This window comes from Crocodylus siamensis, chromosome 6 (genome assembly GCF_052110815.1).
Source record: "Crocodylus siamensis isolate JL-2025a chromosome 6, ASM5211081v1, whole genome shotgun sequence".
NCBI lineage: Eukaryota > Metazoa > Chordata > Crocodylia > Crocodylidae > Crocodylus > Crocodylus siamensis.
Genome location: NC_143400.1, coordinates 6,521,270 through 6,544,261, shown reverse-complemented (window position 1 = coordinate 6,544,261; position 22,992 = coordinate 6,521,270). Strand labels below are relative to the sequence as shown.

Genomic DNA, 22,992 nt, shown 5'->3' with positions numbered 1-22,992 from the left:
TGGAGGGCAGGAGGAGAGGAGCCCTGGGGTGACTGCATGCACTGGAGTCTCGGCCGTGGGGGCCTGGAGAGGGCCTGGGGGGAGCAGCTGCCCCCTCCTCCCTGCCTGCAGGAGCTGGGCACAGGCGAGTAGAAACCCCAGCACTAGGTGACGTGACCAAGGCCACGGCAGGGTAGGAGATGCCTGGACCCAGCATGGGGCAGGAGGCTTGATCCGAGGCTGCGCAGGGGCTGGAGGGGAGCGGAGAGGAGGCAAGTAGCGGGCCCCGGGCTCGCCTTGCGCTCGGTGCCGTTGAGGTAGACCATCTCGATGCGGTCATAGAAGGCGTCCACCCAGTAGAGGATCTTGCCGGGGATGTCGAGGCTCAGGCCGTTCGGCCACAGGATGGTCTTGGAGGTGATGAAGACGTTGCGGTTGGAGCCGTCCATCCAGGCCCGCTCGATCTTGCCCCGCTTGCTGTCCTTGGGGTCCTCTTCCCAGTCTGTCCAGTACATCCACCTGGAGGGTGACCGAGCCCTAAGTCACGGGGCCCATCCAAAGACACCCCCCCCAGCAGTGCCACCTATGCAGGGGAAGAACAGGACCCCCCACCCCCTGCTCCTACCCGTTGAGGGGGTCCACCACAATGGCGCGGGGGTGGGTCATCTTGCCCTCGATGAGCGTCTTGCGGGTCTGAGCCGCCTTCTCCAGCCGGGCCACGCTGATGGTTTTCTTGGGGCCGTCATCTGTCCAGTACAGGTTGTTGCCCATCCAGTCCACGGCAATGCCCTCCACATTGTGGATGCCTGTGGGGGGGGAGGGAGGGGCTGGCTTGTGAGAAGGGCCTGGGCCTGGAACCCGCACCACTTCCAGCAGTCGCCTCTCCTTGAGGCTCAGGCAGGATCTGACCCCAGGCCCCAGACCCAGCTGCCCCCCGCCAGCCGCACCGTCCTTCAGGATGGTCTCGCGCTCAGTGCCGTCGATCTTCTGGCGCCCGATAAGGTAGCTGGTGGTGTCGGCAAAGTAGATGAAGCCGTTCTCACCGTGGAAGTCCAGGGCCCGGGGGTTCATGAGGTTCTCAATGGGGATCATGTGCTCATCGGGCACCTTGGCACTCATGTCCATGCCCCGGATGATGCCTGGCCGGCCCTTCCCGTAGACCAGGAACAGCTCATGCTCTGGCTCTGGGGGTGGGGAGTGGGGGTCAGCTTGCAGCCCCCTTCGTCCCACCTGGTCTGGCCCCAGGAGCAGCTTAGCAAGGTCGGGGCTGAGGGAACAATCAGTGTACCAAGCCCCCCGACCTCTGACTCCCAGGGTTGGTGCATCTTGGTACCACAGGGCACCCAGAGGGGCAAGGACCCTCTCTGCTGCTGCCAGATTGGCCTGGCTCCAGGGACCTCCCAGCTCGTGCAGGCCAGAGCCAGCCCCGGTGCTGGAGTGCTATAGCCAGGTGGCCACGCCTGAGCCTGGCCCCGTGCCCTGTGGTCCCAGCAAAACCCCCAGTCAGCAAATCCTGCTGCATCCCCATTGTGCTGACCACAGCCAGCATGAGACAGGGGAAGTGAAGCAACAGCTGGTGACTCACGATCTGCTCTCCCAGCCTGTGATGCTTCCCCCCCGCACCCTGCCCCCAGGCAGGCCCCAAGCCACAGGGTGGCACCGGGTCCATGCGCTGCCCCTGGCCCCACTCACTCTTGCAGGATTTCCCATCGCTGCCCAGGCTGAAGCCAGAGCGGCAGCGGCATGTCCGTGTCTTGTGGCTGTTGCCCAGCAGGCAGATGTCAGAGCAGCCCCCCGGCTTGCCAAACTGGTCGGACTCACAGGCGTGGCTCCGCACTGGTAGACAGACAAGCCCTGGGGTCAGTGCTCGCGCCCCCCTCAGCAAGCCGGGGCGAGGGGTGGGCAGACAGGTCCCCTCCACTGTGCTCGGAGCACTCAGGAGGGTGCGGGGAGGGTGGGGCTGGGGTCACAGCAGAGCCAACCACAGAGGTCACAACCCGGTGACTCCACCACTCTCAGAGCTCCTGGGGGCAGGAGAAACATTTTGCCCAGTACAGCACTCCACTGGGGGTCTTAGCCTGGAGGAAGGGGACAGCAGGGACCCCTGACCTGGCCGAAGGAGCCTCCAAGGATGCCTCCCACCAGTGCAAACCAGGACAGGGGCGTTGCGCCCTGGTCTGAGCCCCTCCCCACCAAGGTGAGTCTGCGGGTGTCCTCCACCCCCTGGGGACCTACCCGTGGGCTGGCGGCGCTGGTGGTAGATGTGCAGGGCACCGCCCCTGTCCACACGTGTGATCACATGGTAGTCGGTGCTGTTGAAGCGGTTCACCCGGATGACACTGGTCTTCTGCTGGGTGTTGGCGTTGTCCGAGTTGGTGGCATAGAGGTAGTTCTCGAAGACTGTCAGGCCATAGAGGTGTTCGATCTGTCGGGGATGATGGGATTAGACATGCCCCCCATGCTCCACCCCACTGGTTAGCATTAGGGAGGCCATGAGAGTCACTGCCCCCTGCTCTGCCCTCGCACCCTCCTTGTGAAAGCCTGGCATGGAGAAGTGGGGATGGAGCCGGGGGGGCATCAGGGGCACATGCAAGCCCCAAGTCCTGCATCCAGATCAGCCCCAAGACAGACATGAGCGCTGTTGGCATGTACAGCACCAAGCGCACTGGGACTCAGGCGCCCCGTCCACCTTGGTCCCACTCACCAAGATGCCCTGGATGATGGTGTGCCGGTTCTTGCCCTCATAGTCCACCACCTCAATGTAGTCCAGGTAGGCATCAGCCCAGTAGACAAGCCGGCTGACCAGGTCCAGCGCGATGCCGTGGGGGAAGACGATCTTGCTGTCCACCAGCTTGGTGCGGTTCTGCCCATCCATGTCGCAGCGCTCCACCTTGGGGATCTGCCCGTAGTCCGTGAAGAAGACTTTCCTGCAGGGCAATGGGCGGGGAGGAGGAAGCGGGGGTGAGAACACCGCAACAGCCGTGCTCACACTGGCACACCCGCACCAACACACGTGCATGGAGGCACGCATGCCCAGCAACACAGGCTCCTGCTCACACATGGACTCACGTGCTTAGGCTCATGGACTCGTGCTTGCATGCCCGAGCATGGGGGCTGGGGCTCTCACACGCACATGCACGCCAGGGCTTGTGCTCACACACAGATGCTCACACACAGCCTCCCACACTGCCCACACAGCTCTGGGCAGACTACTCTTGCAACACATGCACACTGTGAACATGCGCAGCCAGGCGTGCATTTGCACATGGTCATGCGGCTCTTTCTGCCGGCTGTCAGCTGTCGCTGCTTGGCCTGGCTGCAACGGGGTCACCAGCCCAGGGCAGGTGGGCAGCTGGCTCTGCAGACAGCAGTTCCCAGCTGAGGCTGGCTCAGTGCAGCCCTGGGCAACTCCACCTGCTGCTGCCATGACTGGAGCCCAGCTGGGCCAGTTCCTCACGCCTCCTGCTTGCAATCCAGCTGGCCACAGGCAGCCAGGAGCTTCTCCTGCCCCCCGCCCCACCACAGCACTTACCCCATGGTGGGGTCCAGCACAATGCCCTTGGGGTTGTACAGCTCCAGGTCAAGCAGCGTGACACACGTGTCCCCATTCTTGTTGCACACGAAGATCCGGTCGTCGATGTCATCCACGAAGTAGAAGTTCCCCGTGAGCCAATCGATCGCCATCTGCTCCACGTCTGTGTGGGGGCACGGGGGTGGGGGGCGTTAGAGGGGGAAGGGGGCAATGGCACGAGCTTGGCGAGGTCTCAGCTGCTATCGATGCCTCCCCAGCATATGGCCCTGCCCTCCATGGCACCCCTTTCACCCTGGCTCAGAGAAGTGTGGGTCCAGGAGAGCTGCTGTGGGCAGGGAGCAAGGAAGGGGGGCCTGACACCAACTGGGGGAAGGACTCTACTCCCTAGATGTGGCCTGACCCTGGACCCCAGCACACCCTCGTAGTGCCAAGGCTAAGCTCCATCAACTCCTGACAGCAGATGCACAGAAGGGGACATGTGCACACACACACATATGCACGCACAACCCCACTTTGGTGAAACGTGGGTCAGAGTCATGGGACCAGCATGTGGTGAGGAGCGAGATGGGCCTTGTGGCGAGGCCCATGACACAGGTCACAAGACAGACAGATATTTCCAATGCCCCCCAAATCTGCCCCCCACCACCTGCAAGAGCCCAGGGTGCCGCACCCAGCACTTCCCCCTGCACCAGGGTTTCAGGCCTCAGCTCCCGAAGTCCTGGGATGAAGGACGATGCCCTGGTGCCGGCTGGGATGGGAGGGTGTTTCCCACCCTGGGACTGGGGGGCGAGGGGGCCGCAAGCCCCTCTAGCCCCAGGGAAGCCAAGAGTAAGTCGTGCAGCAGCAGGCTTCACCCCTGAACGCTCAAAGCCCAAGATACAGCTCTCCCTGGCAGGGGAGGCTGTTGTGGGGGCCTGGGATGGGTCCTCCTCTCCCTTCCCCATCTGTCGCAGCTCGAGAGGGGCCGTACGCTGCCCGCGCCCAGTGACATGCATGGAACAGGGCAAGACAGGCGCCCTTTGGGCCTTCACAGCCCTGGGGACTCCTCCCAACTCTGCCACCGATAGACTTGCTGACCTTGGGCAAGACCCCTCTCCTCTCCAGCCTCCATCACCCCCCCACCCCGGAGCAGTCGGTCTCTCCTGCTTTGTGCCCGCCCCACCGCGGAGCTCAGCCAGGGGCCCCATGCAGCAAGCCCAGGAAGGGTCCAGGTCCAACCCGGGGTGCAGAGCACACCCCTACGCTGGCCCTCGAGCTGGGCCGGGCGGCGGAGCCACAGCGCCAGGGCTGTGTTGTCACAGCTGGAATGCATTAGGCTCCTCAAAGGCTTTTGTTTTCCGAGCTGTTCCTTTGTGCAGGGATCCGGGGATTGGGGGGTGGGGGCTGGGGGCTTATTAGCACTATTATTATTTTCGGCTCCTTCCCCGCAGCCTCGGCTAAGCCCAGATTTCCTCCCGGCTGGGTTATAGCAAGAACCTATTTTTAACCCCTCGTGCTCACCAGGGAGGAGGAAGCTGAGCAGACCGCAAAACACTGGAACATACTTCCCTGGGGAGCCTCAGCCGGCCTCCCACCCCCTCCCGACTCTCCCAACCCCACGGGCTGTTAAAGCCATGCGAGCGGGTCAGAATGGACATGGGGAAGTCTCTTCTCCAAGCTCCACGGAGGCCAAAGCAGCAGGTCCAGCCTGGACGTGGGGCCTGGGGAAGCCAGAAGAGCCCCAGGGCCCCGAGAGCACTTCAGCTACGCAGCTAAGCCCCAGGGCTCCAGACCCCACTAGGAAACGCATTGGGAGTCCTGGATACACGTCACTTAATTAAGTGGCCCCTGCCCTGCTCATTATGGGCCTGCTACCCCCTCTGCTATGGGTATGGTGTGCCTGCCAAAGGTGGGCATACGGGCAAGGAGAAGAGCTGAGCCCAGCTGAGTCAGGAGGGCAGCACACGTGGACCATGACCGGCCGCCTCCTGCCAGCCACGTACATAGATTCAAGGGGGATGTTGAAATTTTTACGCCCCTCCAAAGCATGCCCCTGGCAAGCAACACGCATGCACGGACAGTGTTGAGCAAGAGCCACGTTGCTCAATGCCAGGGGGTGGACAAGACAGCTGGCCGGGGCAGAGGTCAGGACAGACACTGGCCAGCTCAGACCTGGGCCACGTGACCTGAGACAAGGCTTGCAACACTCCTGCCTTAGATGGAGCACCTGAGAGACCCTCCCCTGAGCGCGTCGGAGACAGCACAGATACATTGGACTGCAGCCACTTCTGGGGTGGAGCCGGGCAGCTGGTCGAGTGGTGCAAGCCTCTGGAGCAGGGCGGGCCTGCTCTGAGCCACAGACTCCATCACATCAGGAAGAGACATCTCAGCCAAATCTCCCTGGCTTATTGTGTCCCCTCGGCTGCGTTGCTCAATCGTCCTGACTCAGTGTTCCCGTGACCTCTGGGGCACTGGCTGCTTTCTGACTGTATTTACACATCTCTGAGCATGGTCCTGTGGTTTCTCCAGCCCCCGCACCCACAAGAGCATTTCACAGGGACCATGCAGCCTGAGTCAGCCCTGTTCCGGGGACGCCGGGTCAATCCTGGACACAGACACACAAAGACCAGGAAAATCCTCTTTGCTGTCAGGGCAGGGAGGCAGCAAACGAGATGCCCCAGGAGGTGCGGACATCCCTTCCCTGGAGGTGCCAGGGAGAGGATGCACAGCCACTGCTCAGGGATGATCTGGGCATAGCGATGCCTTTGCTCTACTTTAGGAATTTCCCTGGCTTCTGGGATCCGCTGGAAGGGAGTCCCCCCATCACACAGCCACGTGTCATGGGTTTTTAGGCCTTCCTCAGAAGCACCGGGTGTTGGCTGCAGCCCAGGCTGGGGTGGGGACTGGGCTGTGCCAATGCTCCTGCTGGGAGTTAAACCCGGAGGGTCCTGAGCTCAGACTGATGCTCCATTGGGGTCAACAAGGAGTTTCAGACTGGTACGGACGGGGGCGTTATCTAGCTCTGCGGCAGAGGCATGGCCTCTGCCTGGGATGTCTTGAGCATATATTAACAGCAGCAGGATGTTTCTGTGCGTTCGGGTGCGATGTCTGGTGGCACGTCAGGGTGGGTGGTAGTTTTGCTACGAGGTTGGGCAATGGGTTTGTCTGGGTTGCTTTGGACAGGGCTGATCCTGCCTCAGGGGCCGGACTGGATGTGACCTCCGGAGCTCCCTTCCAGCCCCACCTCTCTGACTCGTGGCCCTAACACCCGCAGCCCTTGATCTGGGGACCCGCCACACCAAGTAAACCCAACATGAGCAGCCCCGGGAGATGTTTGGACCAGAGCAAGAGACAGCTCCGCTGACAGAGCCTGGGGGGACCCACCGCCTCTGCAGGAGTCCAGACCAGATGATCCAACACAGCAAATCTCCATCTTTCTATGCCCCCTCAATGGACTGGAGGGTCCCCTAGAAAATGCCAGCACTTCGCTTTCACTCGTTATTTAACTATGGACAAACACTAGAGCAACTCAGCCACTGCAGGGACCTCGGCCAGCCCACGCCTGGGCAGACAGCTTTGATGCCAGTGACTCCTATGTGAAACCTCCGGGTTCGTCTTGTGATTGCCCATAGCTGTTTGCACACCTCAGGCTACAAATGGACATGGACTTTCTCCTGGGAGAAGCCATTTTGTCCTGGACAAAGCGCGGACATCCGTGCACACTGTCCTGGGAGAGACTGGTAGTATCTCATCAAATTTATCATGAAGTGCATTGGACCAGCTGCCCCTGGGACTGCATCATTGAAAAGCGGCACTACGCCCCAACGCGAAGGGCAATGGGCACTCACAGAGGATTTCTGCTCCGGGGCAAACCCAGGACCCCGTGCTCCCCCCATCAAAGGACCTCACAGCTCCCCTGGTTGAGAATTGCTGCTCTAACAGTTCCTTTCAGCCCAAGTCCTTGCAGCAAAGCAATGCACACGCGTGTGCACAAGCCCTCACCCCGAGCTGTGAACAGCCCCGGGACCACATGTTGGTGACAGACCCGGGCTCCTTTCGCTGCGCTATTCAGCTGGAATTGTTCCAACTGCCCAAATTTTCTGCAGTGGAGAGACATGGGTAAAGGGGTCCTTGCCACCCCCCCGAGGTAAAACCATGGCTCTGATGAAGTTAAGCAATGGCGAGGGATTCGCCCCCACACACTGCTGCAACAGGTCAGCACATGGAAGCCGATGCCCAGCTGAGCCCCCCAAAATAAGCTGCTGGAGGCCCTGGCCCAGCGTAAGCTGGTCCTTCCAAACCCAGGCCTGTTATTTGAGGGGCCTTGAACTTGCCAGGAGCCGCATGACGCTGGCATGGGGCGGCGGGGTTGGGACTGCGAGGGGCTGGCGCGGCCGAGGGGCTCTGGGTACCGGTTGCAGGGCAGGGTGGGACGCAGGCCTGGGCCGAGGAGAGGGGAGGTGGGACAGCGGTTTCCAGACAGCCCGGCAGCGCTGGCAAGCAAGCGTGCTGGTGGCTTGCCCCGCCTCCGCGAGCTCGCTAGGAATGCGATCCCCAGGGGCACGCAGGACGTAGCCCGCCTTGAGGCAGGATCCTTCGGATGCGTCTGCCTCATGCCATCATCCAAAGCCGCTCGCCTCCCCCCCCCGTTGCGCTCTCGCGCTCCCCAAAGAGAACAAGACGGGCTCTGTAGCAGCAAAAAAACTGCTCCGTGGGTAAACATTGCTCCCGGGTGCAATATTCCTTCATTCACAAGTATGTTAGCGGGACACGCGGGAGACACGCTCCGGCCCCGCAGGGCGGCCTGCCCTTCTGCCAGGCGCAAGCGCCTCCATCGAGTGGCTCTAATTCCCACCCAACGGCCCCTTTCTCTGGGCTGCCTGCAGGGAGGGGGCTCAGTCCTTGGACTATCATACAAGGCGGGGCTGGCGGAGAGGCCACGGGGTGAAGGAAGACACTAATGCACGGATAAATGGGGCAAACATTGCTCACGGGCCCAGATTTCCAAAAGGCGGCATTGGGGGGGTGCAGCACAGGTTTGCAAAGCCCACAGAGGCTCTCGAGAATAGATGAACCCAGAACAACACGGAGGGGAAATCATGTTTTTGCATCCGGGGGGCTTTGCACCACGGCTTTGCAAGCGCAAAGAGCGTGCTCTGGAATCGCCGGCTGGGTGGAACAGGGTGGCCGGCAGCCAGCCCGCGAGGCTGGGATGGCCCCGAGCTGCCTTCCGGCCTCCTCGCGTGTACTGCACACATGTGCAAGTGCACACGCGGCACGGCAGGCTGCTCTCCGGATGTCCATGCTTGCGGGCCAGGCGAGGGTGACACGGCCTGGAGGGGGGAGAGTCCTGCACAGACCTCTGGGCTCCGGCAGTGGGGTGCCAACAGCCCACGTAACGTGTTATCGTGCAAGCTCCCCCGTGCTCCTTGCTCAGAGAGGATAGGAGCATCAGCCAGGACGAACCCCACAGACACAACCCCCTTTTTTTGGCCCCAGAGCCAAGGGCGCTGGCGGTCACACCAAGCTGTGTCCGAGCCAGCTCCTAAACCAGGCACGGGGACAAGGTTGTTCCCCTCGGACACAAGGGCCAGGGGCTGCCAGACTCCCCACCCGCATGTCCCTCAGCCCGGGGACAGCGGACAATGGTGCAGGGTTTTTGCCAAGGAAATTCAGAGGTGCCTAAATCCTATGGGTTGGGGGAACATGGGGGTTTCTGACAGCTCGGACATGGCCTGTGACATGCAAGGGAAGCCTCTCGTCCTTCCCTCCGCCCACCGCAGGGCCCAGCCTCACCGCCACGGCGTCTGAGGTGGGCAAGGGCCAGGCTACGGCTTCAGCTCCCATTGCAATCAAGGAGGCCATAATTACCGTCCCCACCTCCCGAATGAGGCACCCACTTGGCACTGCCAGGCGGGGGGGGGGGGGCGGCACGATGGAGCAAAGACCTTACTCTTCGGAGGGGGCCGAGGAGGGAAGGATCGGCAAAGGTGGGGGTGGGGAATGCCAGCCCCAGGGACACAGACGGGCACACAGGACATGCTGGGGAGGGAGCTAACCTCCTTCCCTCCCACACGAGCACGAAGCAGAGCCAAGGACTTATTTTTAGCCACCTGGAATTGGCGCTTGCCCTACATGAAACAGTGGCTGGGGCGGGGGGGGCATTGCAGGACCAGCTCTTGGCGTTTTTAGAGGGGTTCGGTCCGGGCCCACAGGGATCTCCAAAAGGGGGCCTGGCAAGCCTGCACCCCCACCGGTGCCCGTGGGTTCCTGGCAGCGATCTGGGGAAGCTCGCCCCAGGCTCTCTCACTTCCTGCTTTACACGATTAAAAAGAAGCCCTTAATCTGTGCCGGATACCCAGGCTGTGACAGCTGGCCCCCAGCCAGCCAAGGGAGGCCGCGTGCTACAGCCAGGGCATGGAGAAGTGCAACCCTCCTTTCCTCCTGGCCACTTGCCCTGAGGTCCGCGGGTCCCCCACTTCTCCGTGGCATGTGGGTGCAGCAGCTCAGGCACTGCAGCAGGGCTCTGGGGTGGCTGGGGGGGCAAATGGGCCATGGAGATCAGGCCCCCCCACTCCTGAATGCTTTGCAGCTGCTAAGGACATCGCTGCATCTCAGCAAGCCAGGCTCTCTGCTGGCATGGCCTACTTCGTTAGGCACAACCCGCAGGCATCTCACCCTCCTTGACCCAGGAGCCTCCCCGGGAGCTGGGCAGAGGGATCGAGGCTTCGCTGGAAGCGTCGAGCCTGTCACAGCCCCCCTCCAACAACCCCACGTCCCGCAGGCACCGAGGGCTCAAGAGTCAACTGCATCCCTCTCCATCTCATCCCCTTCACCTTCCATTACATGGCCACACAATGACTGTCCCACGGGGCTCGTGGGACGGAGGACTCGCTCTGTCGGTCTCAAAGCATGACCCCTCAAGGCCATGGCACGGAGCACCGGCTTCCTCTGCCCTTCTCAGGGGCACTGCTGGCACGACCCAGCCGCTCCCTCTGTGCTCAGGGGACAGGTTCGGGGGGCGAGATCTGTTACCAAACCAGCTGCAGGGCTGGGAGAGCCGCGGCGGGGAGCGGAGGCCACGGCTGTAATTCTGCACCCGTCTGCCCTGAACGCAGAAGGGTGCAGGAGTCTCTGGGGGCTGGGAGGGATGTATTTTTGGCAGCCAGGAAAAGCCTCCGCTTTCCACGCAAAGTGCAGGCAGCCCTTCGGCCAATGTCCCTCTGAAATCAATTGGGCCAGAGCCCTCCAGCGCTCCTGCTTCTTGGCACTGGGACGGGCTATTAGTTGCGACGGGGATGAAGCAGAAGATGTGCCCTGCGGGACAGGCTCATTTCAAGAGATGCAGCCTAGGAAGGTATTTTAATAATGCCCAGATTGCCCGGGTTTAAAGGCAGATCAGATGTCCTGAGGGTCTGTCCCCCCCGCCGCCAGCACTGGGGGGACTGGGCGTTTTAAACAGAAAGCAAAACAGCCCACAGAGGCGGGGGGGAAAGGGAGAATTTTGGCAGCTCTTCCCCCACCCCAGCCTGGAAGCCGGCCCGCAGAGCCAACAACGGGCCCCTCTGAAAACCAGGCCCCGGCGCTCTCCCCCGGCTGGTTACTGTGGCTACAGATTTGCTGATACCCCCCGACCTCCTTTCTCGGTGGAAAATTCTTTGGAAGCCTCTTTAAATTCGATCGACTTAAAGAGCAAAACAAAACCCCGGGGCCAAGCGACGACGGCGGGCCAGGGCGAGAGCCACGGTCGCTGGGACACACGGGGCTTTTGCCAAGCCCAGCTCTGCGCAAGCCGGGAGCCAGGCTGCAAAATTTAAAAGAAGGAGGTGGCGGGCACTGGGGAGAGGAGAAAACAATAAATAAATACATAATTAAAAAAATAAAATAAAATAAAATCAGGAGACTGGTTTGACAATGGCCCCAGCTGGACAGGCCAGTCACGTGGCCCTGGCTTCCCCTCCAAACCCGAGAAATGGAGGTTCTCGCTCATCATGTGACTCTGGGAGCTGGGGATTTAACTTCAGGTGCTGCCAATGCATCGGTGCCAGGAGAGGCTGTTTCTCGCACATCTTTCCAACCCTGTTCTCACTGCAGAGGCCTCCAGCTTGTCCCCCAGGTCCATGAACCTGAGCCCCTCAAATACCCCCCAGGCCATTACTGGGGACAGGGGTCGGACCAGGACCGAGGCGGCCCTGCCCCAGGCCCCATCATTCAAGCTGCCCAGTTTTAGACCCGCGCAGAACGTCTATAACCCCAACTGGGAAGTGACAGGGAGCCCGGGGGCGGGGGGGGCGCTGGCAGGCAGAGGGTGCCCAGGATTAGCTACTCTCCCAAACTGCGGATAAGCCAAGCGACACAAAAACCCGGGAGCAGCTTGTTCCCGGGCACTGCAAAGCCCCTGGCAGCCCCGGCCCTGAACAAACGGGCACATTGTGGAGGGAGCACGTGCCAGCGGGAGCCCGGCTGAGCCGCGCTGCGGCACCCAGGGGCTTAGGGATTAGCCCCACGTGCAGGCGCAAGAGGGGGGCTCAACTAGGCACGGACAGGAGCAGGATGGCAGGGAAGGCACAGGGGGTCCTGGGGCTGGAGGGGGAGTGCTTGCTCCCCCTCCAGCACCAGCAAAAAGCAGCGCAGAGCTGGCCGCTGCACAGTGCAATGCCATGCAGCTCTGCACCTGTACAGCCGCGGGGCCTGTTTTGTGGGCTCCCCCCAGCCACAGCCAGCTCCGGGTGACACAGGAGACTGGGCATGACGGACCCAGGGTTGGCCCAGTCCCCAGCAGCTCTAACGTCAGGTCCCAGCTCCCTGCGGTCCCCAGGCCTCTGCAGGCAGTGGCTCCCGCTCCCAGCTGACTGCCACCGCACAGAGCCCCCGCCACGCGGCTAGGGCTTGGGAGAAATCAGGCTGGGGTCTTGACTGGGCAGCTGGTGGGAGTTAGGGTCCTGACAGGATAGGAAGCAGGTACCTAAATCCCGTAGGCTACTTTGGAAATATCCACCCCCAGGGCGGGGAAAAGGAACGATGCTCCGTCAGCTTCAACTGAAGGGGCTTATCTGGCCTCTGTGCAACCTGGAGTCTGCGCCATGCTCCCCACCCCATGCAAGAACCAAGAGGCTCAGGCTCCTAAGGACGTGCCCAAGGCTCCCAAGGACGTGCCCAAGGCCAAGCAGGCAGCCAGTAGCAGAGTACGGCAGGGAAGCTGGTCCCCACATGCCAAAGCAATCCTGCAGGGTTCAGCCCCTGTGCCCTGTCCCATTCCCAGGCTACCAGGGCCAAGCAGTGGGGCCTGGTCCCCACCGGGACACAGCCACACACGCGCTGCGGGAAGGCGGCTCCCGCCCTCCTTTCTGTCCTTGAGCTCAAGCAGACATTCGACTCCTGCCAGGCTGGGCCCTGATTAGAAACAGAACTGGAACTTGCACATACACGAGAGGAGGAAAGGGGGAGGGAAAAAAATAGCTTCTCCTGCCTGGGATCCAGGCTGCCAGGGAGGAAAAAAAAAAAAAAAAAATCAGTGCTCTCAAGTCCATTTCTGGAGCTGCGACCCCCCCCCCCTTCACCTTCTACCCCCCACCCATGACTCCCCTCTGGAGCTTTGTGGGCCCCTTCTATTCAGTCTGGACACCCCCCCCCCCCATCTTCCAGCATCATGTGGCAGTTGTTATGAACAGCCCCAGGGGCAGGATTTGGGAAACCTGCCCCACCACCCCCTCCTCCACCAGCTCTCGGGGAGCTGAGAGCTGCCCTGAGAAATCTGGGTAAGACTGGCCAGACTGTAAAAGGGGCTGGAGATGGGGCTGGCAGTGACCTCCAGTCCGAGAGAAGCCTGAACGATGCCAACGTCCCCCTGCGTGCTGCCCTCAGCCAGGTGCCGGGGCATTGGGAGAGATAGGCAGCGCCAGCGTGAGCCAAGGGCATCTGCCCCCAGACAGCTGACAGCAGAGGTGGAGGAAGAACCCAGGCATCCAGCCGAAAAGGGACCCACTGCCCCAAGAGCCCGAGCTCTCCATCCGCCCCTGGGAGGAGCAGGTTGCAGGGCTCAAGCCGTGCACAGGGCACAGACGGGGACAGCCTCAGCCCCACCCCCAGTGAGGGCTTCCACAGAGCAGCTGAGGGCACAGCTGGGCATCGCCTTCCTGCTGCCCTGGCAGGGCTGTGTCCCTATCCATCTGTCCATCCCAGAGCGCCTCAGTTCGTCCCAGGAGAGACAGGGAGGGAAGATGCTCCAGGAAGAGCGGCGGGGACCAAGATGGGGGGCTGCAGCCAGGGGGAACCCACCCGAGCAATTCTCTGCCTCCAGGACCCTGGGCTCTAGTGCCCAGCCGGACCCAGAGGCCAGCAAGGCTCATCTTCCTGCCGGAGAGCCAGACCCAGATGTCTCCTCATTCCAGACATACCAGGGGCAGCCGGAGGTTGGGCAACCTCAGCCCTTCGGCACTGGGATTTCCCATCCAGGCTAATGCAAACCACATTAGCGGCTGGCACCACAGTAGGCTGGCTCTTGCCCCGAGGGTAAATGCCACCAAAAGGACCTGCTAATTGAGTTTCCAGACCCATGGGGAGGCCAGACTGTCTGCTTCTCTAATGCACCCCCCGCGCTGGGTGCGGGTGACGGGCGAGAGTCCGGCAGCCGCTCAAAGCCTCCCATGCGGGTGCAGGAAACCAGGACATCAGCGGTTCGGGGACCAGAGCAGCCTTGTGGTTCACGATGCACCTCCCAGGGCTGCTCGTCTCACCTATGGGTGCTTGGTGCTGCATCACGTGGGGCGTCAGACCAGGACTTGGCTCCCCATGGCCAACCCAGTGCCGTCCCCACCACCAGGGGACGTGGGGCAACTGAGAGCACAGAGCCCTCGGCCAGGGCCCATGGGGAGCCCAGACAAGCTCCCCTCCCCCCATGCCTAAGTTTTCCCACCCCTAAGCGGGGATAACAGGAAGAGCGCCAGGTAAGAGCTGGGGACCTTCTCTGTGCAGCTGAGGGGCTGAGGATGTGGCCAGGGGGCTACACCACCCAGCAGGCACAGCAAATCATGGGCAGCAAGCCATACGTCCCAGCCGGCTTGGGTGGGGGAACAGTCTCCCAGGGACTGGCCCAGCTGCGAGGGGACGGGGAGAGAGTTGGCAGTGGAGGGTCTGCTGGGCAACTGGGTCCACGTGGACCAAGCCTGAACCCAGAGGGCTCTGGGGCCACATGGGGGAAGCTGAGGGTCCAGCTAGTGTTGGGCAACACTGAGGCTGCTGGCCTCTGCCACTGCTTTGGGGGGGATTCATCTTGGTCATGTCCCTTCACTTCCATCACATCCCTTTACTTCCAGCCTCTGGTCCCCGCCCCAGGCTGGGGGAGTGAAGTGGGGTGCGGCCCCCTTTCCTCTCCTGGACTCTCTCACAGATGTTAATGAGCCTGACAAGCCAGCAGGGTGAGGCACAGCTGCTGGCAGAGAGCCTGCCCCCCACCCTTGCCGCCCTGTCACTCCGATTAAGCAGTCATCTCGGCTCCTGTTCTGACACGACCAGGGCTTTGCTGACGGATTCCCTTCATTCGCCCGTAATTAAAAGGTGCTGGGAAAGGCAAGAGCTGGGTGTGGCTCATAACTCCTCCCCAAAGCTGCAGGAGGATGGGAGTGCAGAAGGATTAAACCCCTACCCACTGCCCAGAGGCACCAGCATGCAGCTCTGACCCTGGCGAGGCTGGAGAGCGAAGCACTGCCTTGGCTAACAGTGCTGCAGCCCTGTCCGAGGGGCTTTCATAGCCCAGTCACCACGGCATCCGCGCCTTGTTAGTGCAGGCAGCACAGCTACCCCCTTAGCAAGGCACAGGGAGGTGCCCAAGGGTACCCAGGGCAGCAGTGGCAGAGCCAGGGGAGGCAGGCTCAGGCTCCCCTGGATGACCTTTAAGGATAGTAACAAGCGTGATGAGCTGAGCTGAAAGGGCAGAGGCTTGATTGGTCCTGCCCAACTCCAGGCCTCGCCAGGCTGCAGGCCAGAACCAATCCACACGTGTCTCGATGCAGGCCACGCTTCAGCCTGGACGTGACTGAGCTCCCCCACAGGCATCCCCAGGGCTGGGGGCAGGGCTCACTCCACGATCCTGCCTCTTGAGATGGCAAAAGGGGCTCTCAGCCTCTCATCTCCCTGCTCCCAGCCCCCTGCCTGGGGCCTTGAGCTGAGATGCCAGCTCCCTGCCCATGTGCCAGGGCAAAGACCCATTCCACCCTGCTATTCCCAAAGGAAAGAGGGACCCAAGTCCCTCGATCAATGCCAGAGCCAAAAGCAACCTCAGTCTCCTGGATCCTAGACCACTGCCTCTGCCAACCCCTATCCCTGCGATCACTGGGCCTAAAGGCTCACTCCAGTTCTGCACCAGTCTAGAGTGAAACAGCAATCGGCTCGAAACCAGAGTCCAGGAAAAGGAGGCTGAATTCAGCACCTCTACTCTGCACCCTGCAGCCCTCCCCACGCGCGTGCTCACGCTCCAGACTCCCTGCTGCCTCTCTCCTCCCTCCCAGACGCGAGCCCCATGAGCCCAAATGGGAGGCGCAGCTGTAGCTGGGCTCATTACAGCCGTGGAGATGGGGGTGGGAGGTGGCCGCCAGCTGCTCCCCACCGCTGTGACTCGTGTGGCCTCTGCCTGAGGTGGCCCCGCTCCGGGCTGGTGGCTTTGCACCTGAATCACCACTTGTAGGTGGGAGCCCAGGGCTGGAAGGGGGACCCTTGCACAGAGCCCATGGGCCTGAATCCCAGCAGCCTGCTAAGGAACCCCAAAGGGATTAGATGCCCTGAAGGCCAGGCTACAAAAAAGCTGAGTGCCCGAATCCCCTGGGAATTGGCTGGTCAAGCAGACAGACAGGAGGACACACCACGTATCACATCGCTCATGACGACTGGACCCCTGCCCACCCTGGGATGTGACACTGGGGCTGGCATGAAGCGAGACGCAACCCCTGCAGGCCGCGGCATCGGCACTTACGATGCAGGCTGAGGGAGATGTTGATGGAGCGCTCCTCCACGAAGCCCTTGAGGTTGGGGATCTTGGCACACTTGAGGACAGTCTGGGCAGCTGCATCGCCCATGTGCACCCAGCACACCGTATCCTCCACGTAGTTGAAGTCCATGGCCGTGGTGTGCTTGGCACTGGTGGGCGCAATGTTGGGCACCGGCGTCCCACTCAGGAAGGTGGCCAGGACGTTCTGGGAGTTGGCGATGAGCAGCACTGGGGGTCGGTCCACGGGCTCTGGGGGGGCCACATCCAGTCAGCACGCAAGGCCTCCAGCCTAACCCTCGTCATGCCAACACCCACCCTGTCCCCAGGTCAGAGGACGGCCACACCACGGGGCTGGAGGCTGAGCCGTGGGGAGATGTGAGGGGACCCACGGGGCTTTGCCAGCAATGCTGGGCAGCCACGGAGGGGGTGAGGGATCCCCCCACCAAGGGAGCTGGTTTCATGCAGCAAGGAACGGGGGTTGACGGGGCAGTAGTTCCCCTTGCATGCATGCACAGAGATCACGTGGCAAGGGAGACTGGGGCCTCCTCACACATGCCCGGGTCACGAGAGCCCCCTACCATTCTTAGCCTTGCAGGACCGGTTGTCGGGCTGTAGCAGGTAGCCCTCCACACAGCTGCACGTGTAGGCGCCCTCCGTGTTGGTGCATGTCTGGCTGCAGGTCCCATACACCGTGCACTCGTCAAAGTCTGTGGGGCAGAGGGGGGTGGCTCAGATGGGCGTCGCCATGTTCCAGCCCCCACCCCCCCCGCATACATCCAGCCCTGCTGGACCCAGCTCCTAATGTCCAGCCCCCGCCCTGCGCCCCTGGGCTACTTCCTACGGCCACTGGCAGAGGCACCCTGCCAGGCAACCGCTCCCTGGGCCACCAAAGGGCGATGCTTGGTATGAGACCATGGCCCCACAGAGTGCCTGCCACCCCCGGTGCTGGCACCCACCTTTGCAGCTCTTCCTGTCCTCAGCAAGCTGGAAGGAGCCATTGCAGTAGCAGACCGGCCCGCTGAGCGTGGGCACGCAGTGGTGCTGGCAGCCCTGGGCCGTGCAGTTGGGCAGCAGCTCTGCAGAGGGAAGCCGGGGTCACACCCATGGGCACCGCCAAGGGCCCCCCCAAGTCGCTCCTCCTAGATTCCAGCTGCAGCCTGAGGGGAGCGGGGGGCAAACGGACTGGCCTGGGGAACCCTGATGTGACACCTCTACCTCCCATCGCTCCCGTGACCTGCCCCCCCGCCCCCCCCAGCAGGGACTGAACTTGGCCGCCCATCTCCTCCCCGCTGGGCCGGCCCTCCACCCCTTCTAAACCCACTCGGCCACAGGCCCAGCCCAGGTTGAACTTGGGACTGTGGGGGCCATCTGCACAGAGCCAGCGGTTTGCAAAGGGGGTCAGTCCCCCAGCCAGGAGCAAGGGAGCTGTGCAGAGGGCCAGGCACCCCAGAGCCCCGCACGCCCCAGTGGCAACAGGCTGGGCCCGCTGGACCATGGCGGTGGCCTCATGGAGACACCCCGAGCGGAAGGGAGCATCTCCAACGGCCCAATTAGCACACAAAGGGCCTGGCTGCGGCCGGGGCAGGCTTTGTGCACCGCATAAGCACCCGGCGGCCCACAAAGGGCTCTTTGTTGGCAGCTGGGGGCACCCCTGGGCTCCCAGGAACCCACTCTAGAGCAGCGTGACCTTGGGGAGAACCCCCCCAGCAGCTCCCGGTTCCAACCCTGGCCTTGGATCTGGCCCCAGCTCAGCTTCTGCTCTGTGCTAGGGCTCCGGGGGGTTGGGGGCTCTGGATGCAGAGGCTTCTCAGCTGCTCAGTGAGTCCTTTCTACTCTCAGTGCCTCAGTTTCCCTCCCAGCTTTGTGGGCATGGATGCATCACTCCAAGGAGCGGGGACTGTCCCCATCTGGCACAGCATGCCCCCCAACCCTGCGGGCACCTCCGGCCACCCCTGCCCACCCATCAGATAGGCTGGAGCACCGCCAGCGCCAGCAGGTCGCGGCATGCCCTGCCCTGCCCATGGGACCCGGGCAGCAGGGCTGGGCTGCGGGCAGATCAGGAAGGAGCACGCCCGCTGTGCCAGGAGGCATTTCCAGGAGGGAGCAGGTGCATGAGTAGAGGCAGCAATGCCCAGGCTCTGTGCCAATGCCTTCACCCGAAGGGAGACCCGCCCCAAGGGAGCAAGGCCCAGGCAGGTCAGGCAGAGGGGAAACTATGGCACGGAGCAGCCATGTGACCAAGGTCACCCTGCATGGCAGCAGCGGGGTCTCCCCTGCCTTTTCGTGGCATCTCGGCCTCTCTACCACTGAGAGAAGAAAGCTGGGCTTTTGGCCCCGTAGGACAGCAAGGCAGGCAGAGTCAAAGGGACAGGGACAGGGACACACAGGGGTGCAGGTGTCGGAGCTCGGAGCCATGCCTTGCTCTCCTACAGACACGTCACTCCTGCCTTGTGCCTCAGTTTCCCCACGCCCTGTCTGGGTCTGGGCTGTCTGGGTAGTTTCCGCCCAGGTTCTCCCTCTTCCCACAGCTCCCCTCCCTCCCCCCCCAGCTGGTGTATGAAGTTTCCTTCCCTGCCCCCCCACCCCATGGCCCTAGACGGTGCCAGGCCAGTGAGCACCGTCTGCCTCAGCTGCGGGAGGGGTTCCCGGCAGGGGCTCAAGCTTGCAGCTTGCCCAGACTGGCCTCAGTCGGCCCATCCCTGCCTAAACCCTGGAGGCAAAACTCTCAGAAGGACTCAGCCCTGGAGCTGGCCGGGCCTCCAGATCCCCATTCCCACCACCTGCCTTACTGCTGAGGTGCATCAACCTAGATGGCCTCAGCTCAGACCCTTAGCAGAGCTCCTGCCCCTGAGCTGAGCACAGAGCCAGGCACCCAGCATTGCAAGGGGCTCTGCCCAGCCCTGGGGACCCCCAATGAGCTGGCACTGACCTCGCCTAGGATTCAGGCTCCCTGAGCCTGGGCAAGAGGGCCTTGCACGGGACTGCACTAGTGCCAGCACTGGAGACCTGTCCTGAAAGTCTCCAGGTCACCCCCCACCCCATCCACTGGTCAGCGCCCCCGTACCACGGCAGTGCGGCCCCTCGTCCGAGCCATCGAAGCAGTCATGGGCACCGTTGCACAGCTTGCTCATGGGAATGCAGAGCTCTGTGCCCAGGCAGTTGTGCTCGTTCGGCTGGCACCGCGACACCTTGCTCTGGGGACCTGCAAGACATCACCAGGAGCAGGGCTGAGCAAGAAGCCAGTCCCTGGAGCCCCGGGCTGGGGGCATTTGCCTCCTAGCCAGGGCATCGCTACCCCCACAGCAGGTTCTGGCAGGGAGCACACGAGCCAGATAAGGAGCATGGAGGGTCAGGGGCTGCAGCAAGCAGTTCCCTCTGTCTCCGGGTCTCCGGGTGCATGAGCAGATCCCAAGGTTAGACCCAGGCACCGATGCATGCGGACATCCTTGGGACCAGGGGAACAACCTGAGCCACGTGGAAGAGGGGGAATTCACCTCCATCCCCAAATCAAACACTGCCCCAGCCCCCATCGCCAGAGCAGTTTCCCCTCTCTTCCAGCTTCCCCAGGAAGGACAGGACCCGCTGACGCAAGGGAACAACTGCTATACAAAGTTCCCACTTGGGGCTGCAGCCACCTCTGGGTTGGAACAGCTTGGAGGGCATGGTGGGCAGAGCAGCCAGGGCCCACTAGATGGGCCGGAGGCATTGCCCAATGACCGCGTGGGACACGCCAGGTTCACACCACAACCAGCACTAACACTTCTCCCAGGGGCTGAGGTCAGTGCTCCCCCAGGGACAGCACCAGGCTGGGGGCTGCCGCAGCTCCAGGAGCCCTCTGGTTTCTGCCTTGTGGGGAGCAGGACTTCCGCCCAGCCTCAGCTGGCTTTGCTCGCGAGCTCTGACAAGACCAAGGCAGGGCAGGGCAGGCTGCCTAGCCCCCAGGCCAGGGGATGGGCAGGACGGGCCCCAGGGCAGACGTGGGAATTGCAAACAGGCAGGGCAGAGAGCACGGGCGCTGCAGCAGAAGGGGCTCAGCAGCCTGCTCGTGCCCCTGTTGCTCACTCCGGGGCTCCTTCCTGTACCTGCCCATGGGTCAGGGGCATGATCAAAGACCCGGGGGACTCACCCAGAGCCACTCAGGGCACCTGTGTCAGAGTCAGGACCCCCTGGAGTCCCCTGCCCTGATCACTGCTAGTGGGCACCCAGGAAGAGAAAGGACCAGGGGCAAAGCCTGGCAGGGGACAGACTGGCACTCAGCAAGGTGTGGAGGGGGCATGCATATACAGCTACATGCACACACGGACATAAACACTGATGCTGGTACACACACATATGTACCTGCACACATGACCCTCCCCCCCCAGCCACGGGGCTGCTCCCTGCCCCGGCACATTTCCCAGCCGACTTCCTTCACAGCTGCCTGTGCCCATTTCCCTGCCTGCCGCTCCCAGCACTGAGGACCCTCTCTGCAAGCTCCTGCCTGCAGCTAAAACCCTGGTGGTGCAGGGAGAGACTGAACCAGGGCTGGGGCAAAGCCTCTGTGGCAGGGGGGACTGGTGAGGCTGGATGTCCATGGTCCCAGCTGCTTCCAGGGGCCGGCCTTCAACCCCTCCAGCCAGCCTTTGGCTGGAGCGGGGGAGGGGGCACAGGACGCCTGGGTTCAGCTCGAAACTCAGCCCAGATTAGCTGCTTGCCCCCCCCAAAGGCCACTACCAATGTGGTGGTTCTCGCCAGATAAAGATTTGGCCCTGAGCCGGGTGGGGCGGGGAAGAGAGAAGAGATTCAAGCCAGGCAGGCATTACCCCCCACCAGGCTAAGATGCTCAGGAAGGGGAAGGGGCCGAGCTCAGCTGCCTCAAATTTTGGGGGGCCCAATTGAAGAGGCCTGAAAACCAGCCTCCTGCACTGGCAGCTCCCGCCGGTCCCCTCCCTCCCGCCCTCCATCAAACCTTGGCAGCTTTTCCTTTGCACATTTAAAAGAAAAATCAAATCCTGACATTTCAAGCAAGCACGACCCCCTCCCCCTCCCGGCCCCCAGCGCACGTGGGCAGAGACAAAAGCATCTCCCCGGTAGGGCTGTCATCACACAGGCAGCAGCAGGGCTCCCAGCCCCCACGGCCTGCACCAATGCGACCAGGGCTGGGGAGGACCAACCTGGTGGCAGCATCGTGGAACGGCTGAGCCACGCAACATAGGAGGGGGCAGGCGGGCGTAACAGAGCCTTGTTGAGCCCGCAGTACAGCTTGGTGGTGGCATGCATGTAATAGAGGCTGGATGTGTGTGTGTGTAATAGACGGGGTGTATGTGCTTGTGTGTGCATAAACAGGATGGTGGGTCCGTAACAGAAATTGGATGCGTGTGCATAACAAAAGGCTGTGCACATGTGCGTGTAACTGGCTGTGTCTGTGTTTGTGTGTATGTGTAGTAGAGAGGAGGTGTGTGTAATAGAGGCTGGAAGTTGTAATAAATCTGGGACTGTAATAGAGCTTGGGGGGCGTGGGGAAGTGTATGTGTAATATAGCTTATGCAGGTGTGTGCATGTGCGTGTGAGAGAGAGAGATACATCTCAGGGGGTGTATGCATATAATGAAGCTGGGGAGAAATAGAGTTTGGGGGTGTAAGTGTAATACAGCTTGAGCAGGTATGTGTGTGTGTGTACGCACACATGCACATGTGCAATACAGCTTGGGGGGTTGTATGTGTATATGTGTGATACAGCTCGGGGGGGAGTGCGCATGTAAAAAAGCTGGGGGCTGTAATAGAGCTTGGAGGTGTATATGTAATAGAGCTTAAGCAGGGTATGTGGGCGCTTGTCTGTAATTCTGTAATACAGCTTGAGCAGATGGATGGGTGTATGTGTAATAAAGCTTGGGCCGGAGTGTGTGTGTGTGTGTGTGTGTGTGTGTGTGTGTGTGTGTGTGTGTGTGTGTGTGTGTGTGTGTGTGTGTGTGTGTGTGTGTAATACAGCTTGGGTGGGGACGGATATGGATGTATGCGTGTAACACAGCTTGGGTGAGGGTGTGTGCGTGTGCGTAGCACAGCCTAGGCAGGGATGGGTGTGGGTGTGTATAACACAGCCTGGGTGGGGGTGTGATACAGCTTGCGGTGCGCGCATGTGCGTGTGCACAACACACGCCCACTCCATCTGCTCCCTACCATCAGTACACCCCAAGCAGCTTTGCAGGCGGGGAAACTGAGGCTGAAAAAACAGCAGACCAGCCCCCCACAGCATCAGAGACATCCCGGGTACCCGGTGTGGCAGTCCCATGCCCCCCCCAAAACCAGTGGGGCAGTCCCACACCCTCACCCTGCCACCATGGCATCAGCTTGCCTAGCACCAGGCACCGCAGCCCAGAGACCTCCGGTGGAGCCGCCGTTAGTGCTGGGGGAGGACAGGGGGACCTGAGAGCATTTGACACTTAAAAACCAGAGCCAAAGGGATTTGGGCACCACACATGCACACTGATAAGTCTGTTGTGAGGAGCTCGCACACACAGATGGCTGTTGTGAGGAGCTCACGC

At 61.9% G+C, this 22,992-nt stretch overlaps 1 protein-coding gene across 3 annotated transcripts in view; it reads right to left on the bottom strand.

Annotated features, from left to right (window-relative positions):
* LRP1 (LDL receptor related protein 1) overlaps window positions 1-22,992 on the bottom strand; it is a 78,719-nt gene that overhangs the window by 41,136 nt on the left and 14,591 nt on the right. For all 3 annotated transcript variants that reach the window (XM_090055880.1, XM_090055881.1, XM_090055882.1), the window contains 11 exons: window positions 19,537-19,674; window positions 17,429-17,548; window positions 17,051-17,179; window positions 16,458-16,721; window positions 3,512-3,674; window positions 2,684-2,906; window positions 2,215-2,404; window positions 1,672-1,815; window positions 927-1,163; window positions 605-785; window positions 276-498 (listed from right to left, as the gene is read on the bottom strand). In XM_090055880.1, the coding sequence (XP_089912006.1) occupies window positions 276-498; window positions 605-785; window positions 927-1,163; window positions 1,672-1,815; window positions 2,215-2,404; window positions 2,684-2,906; window positions 3,512-3,674; window positions 16,458-16,721; window positions 17,051-17,179; window positions 17,429-17,548; window positions 19,537-19,674 (2,012 nt within the window). The remainder of the gene's footprint in view (window positions 1-275; window positions 499-604; window positions 786-926; window positions 1,164-1,671; window positions 1,816-2,214; window positions 2,405-2,683; window positions 2,907-3,511; window positions 3,675-16,457; window positions 16,722-17,050; window positions 17,180-17,428; window positions 17,549-19,536; window positions 19,675-22,992) is intronic.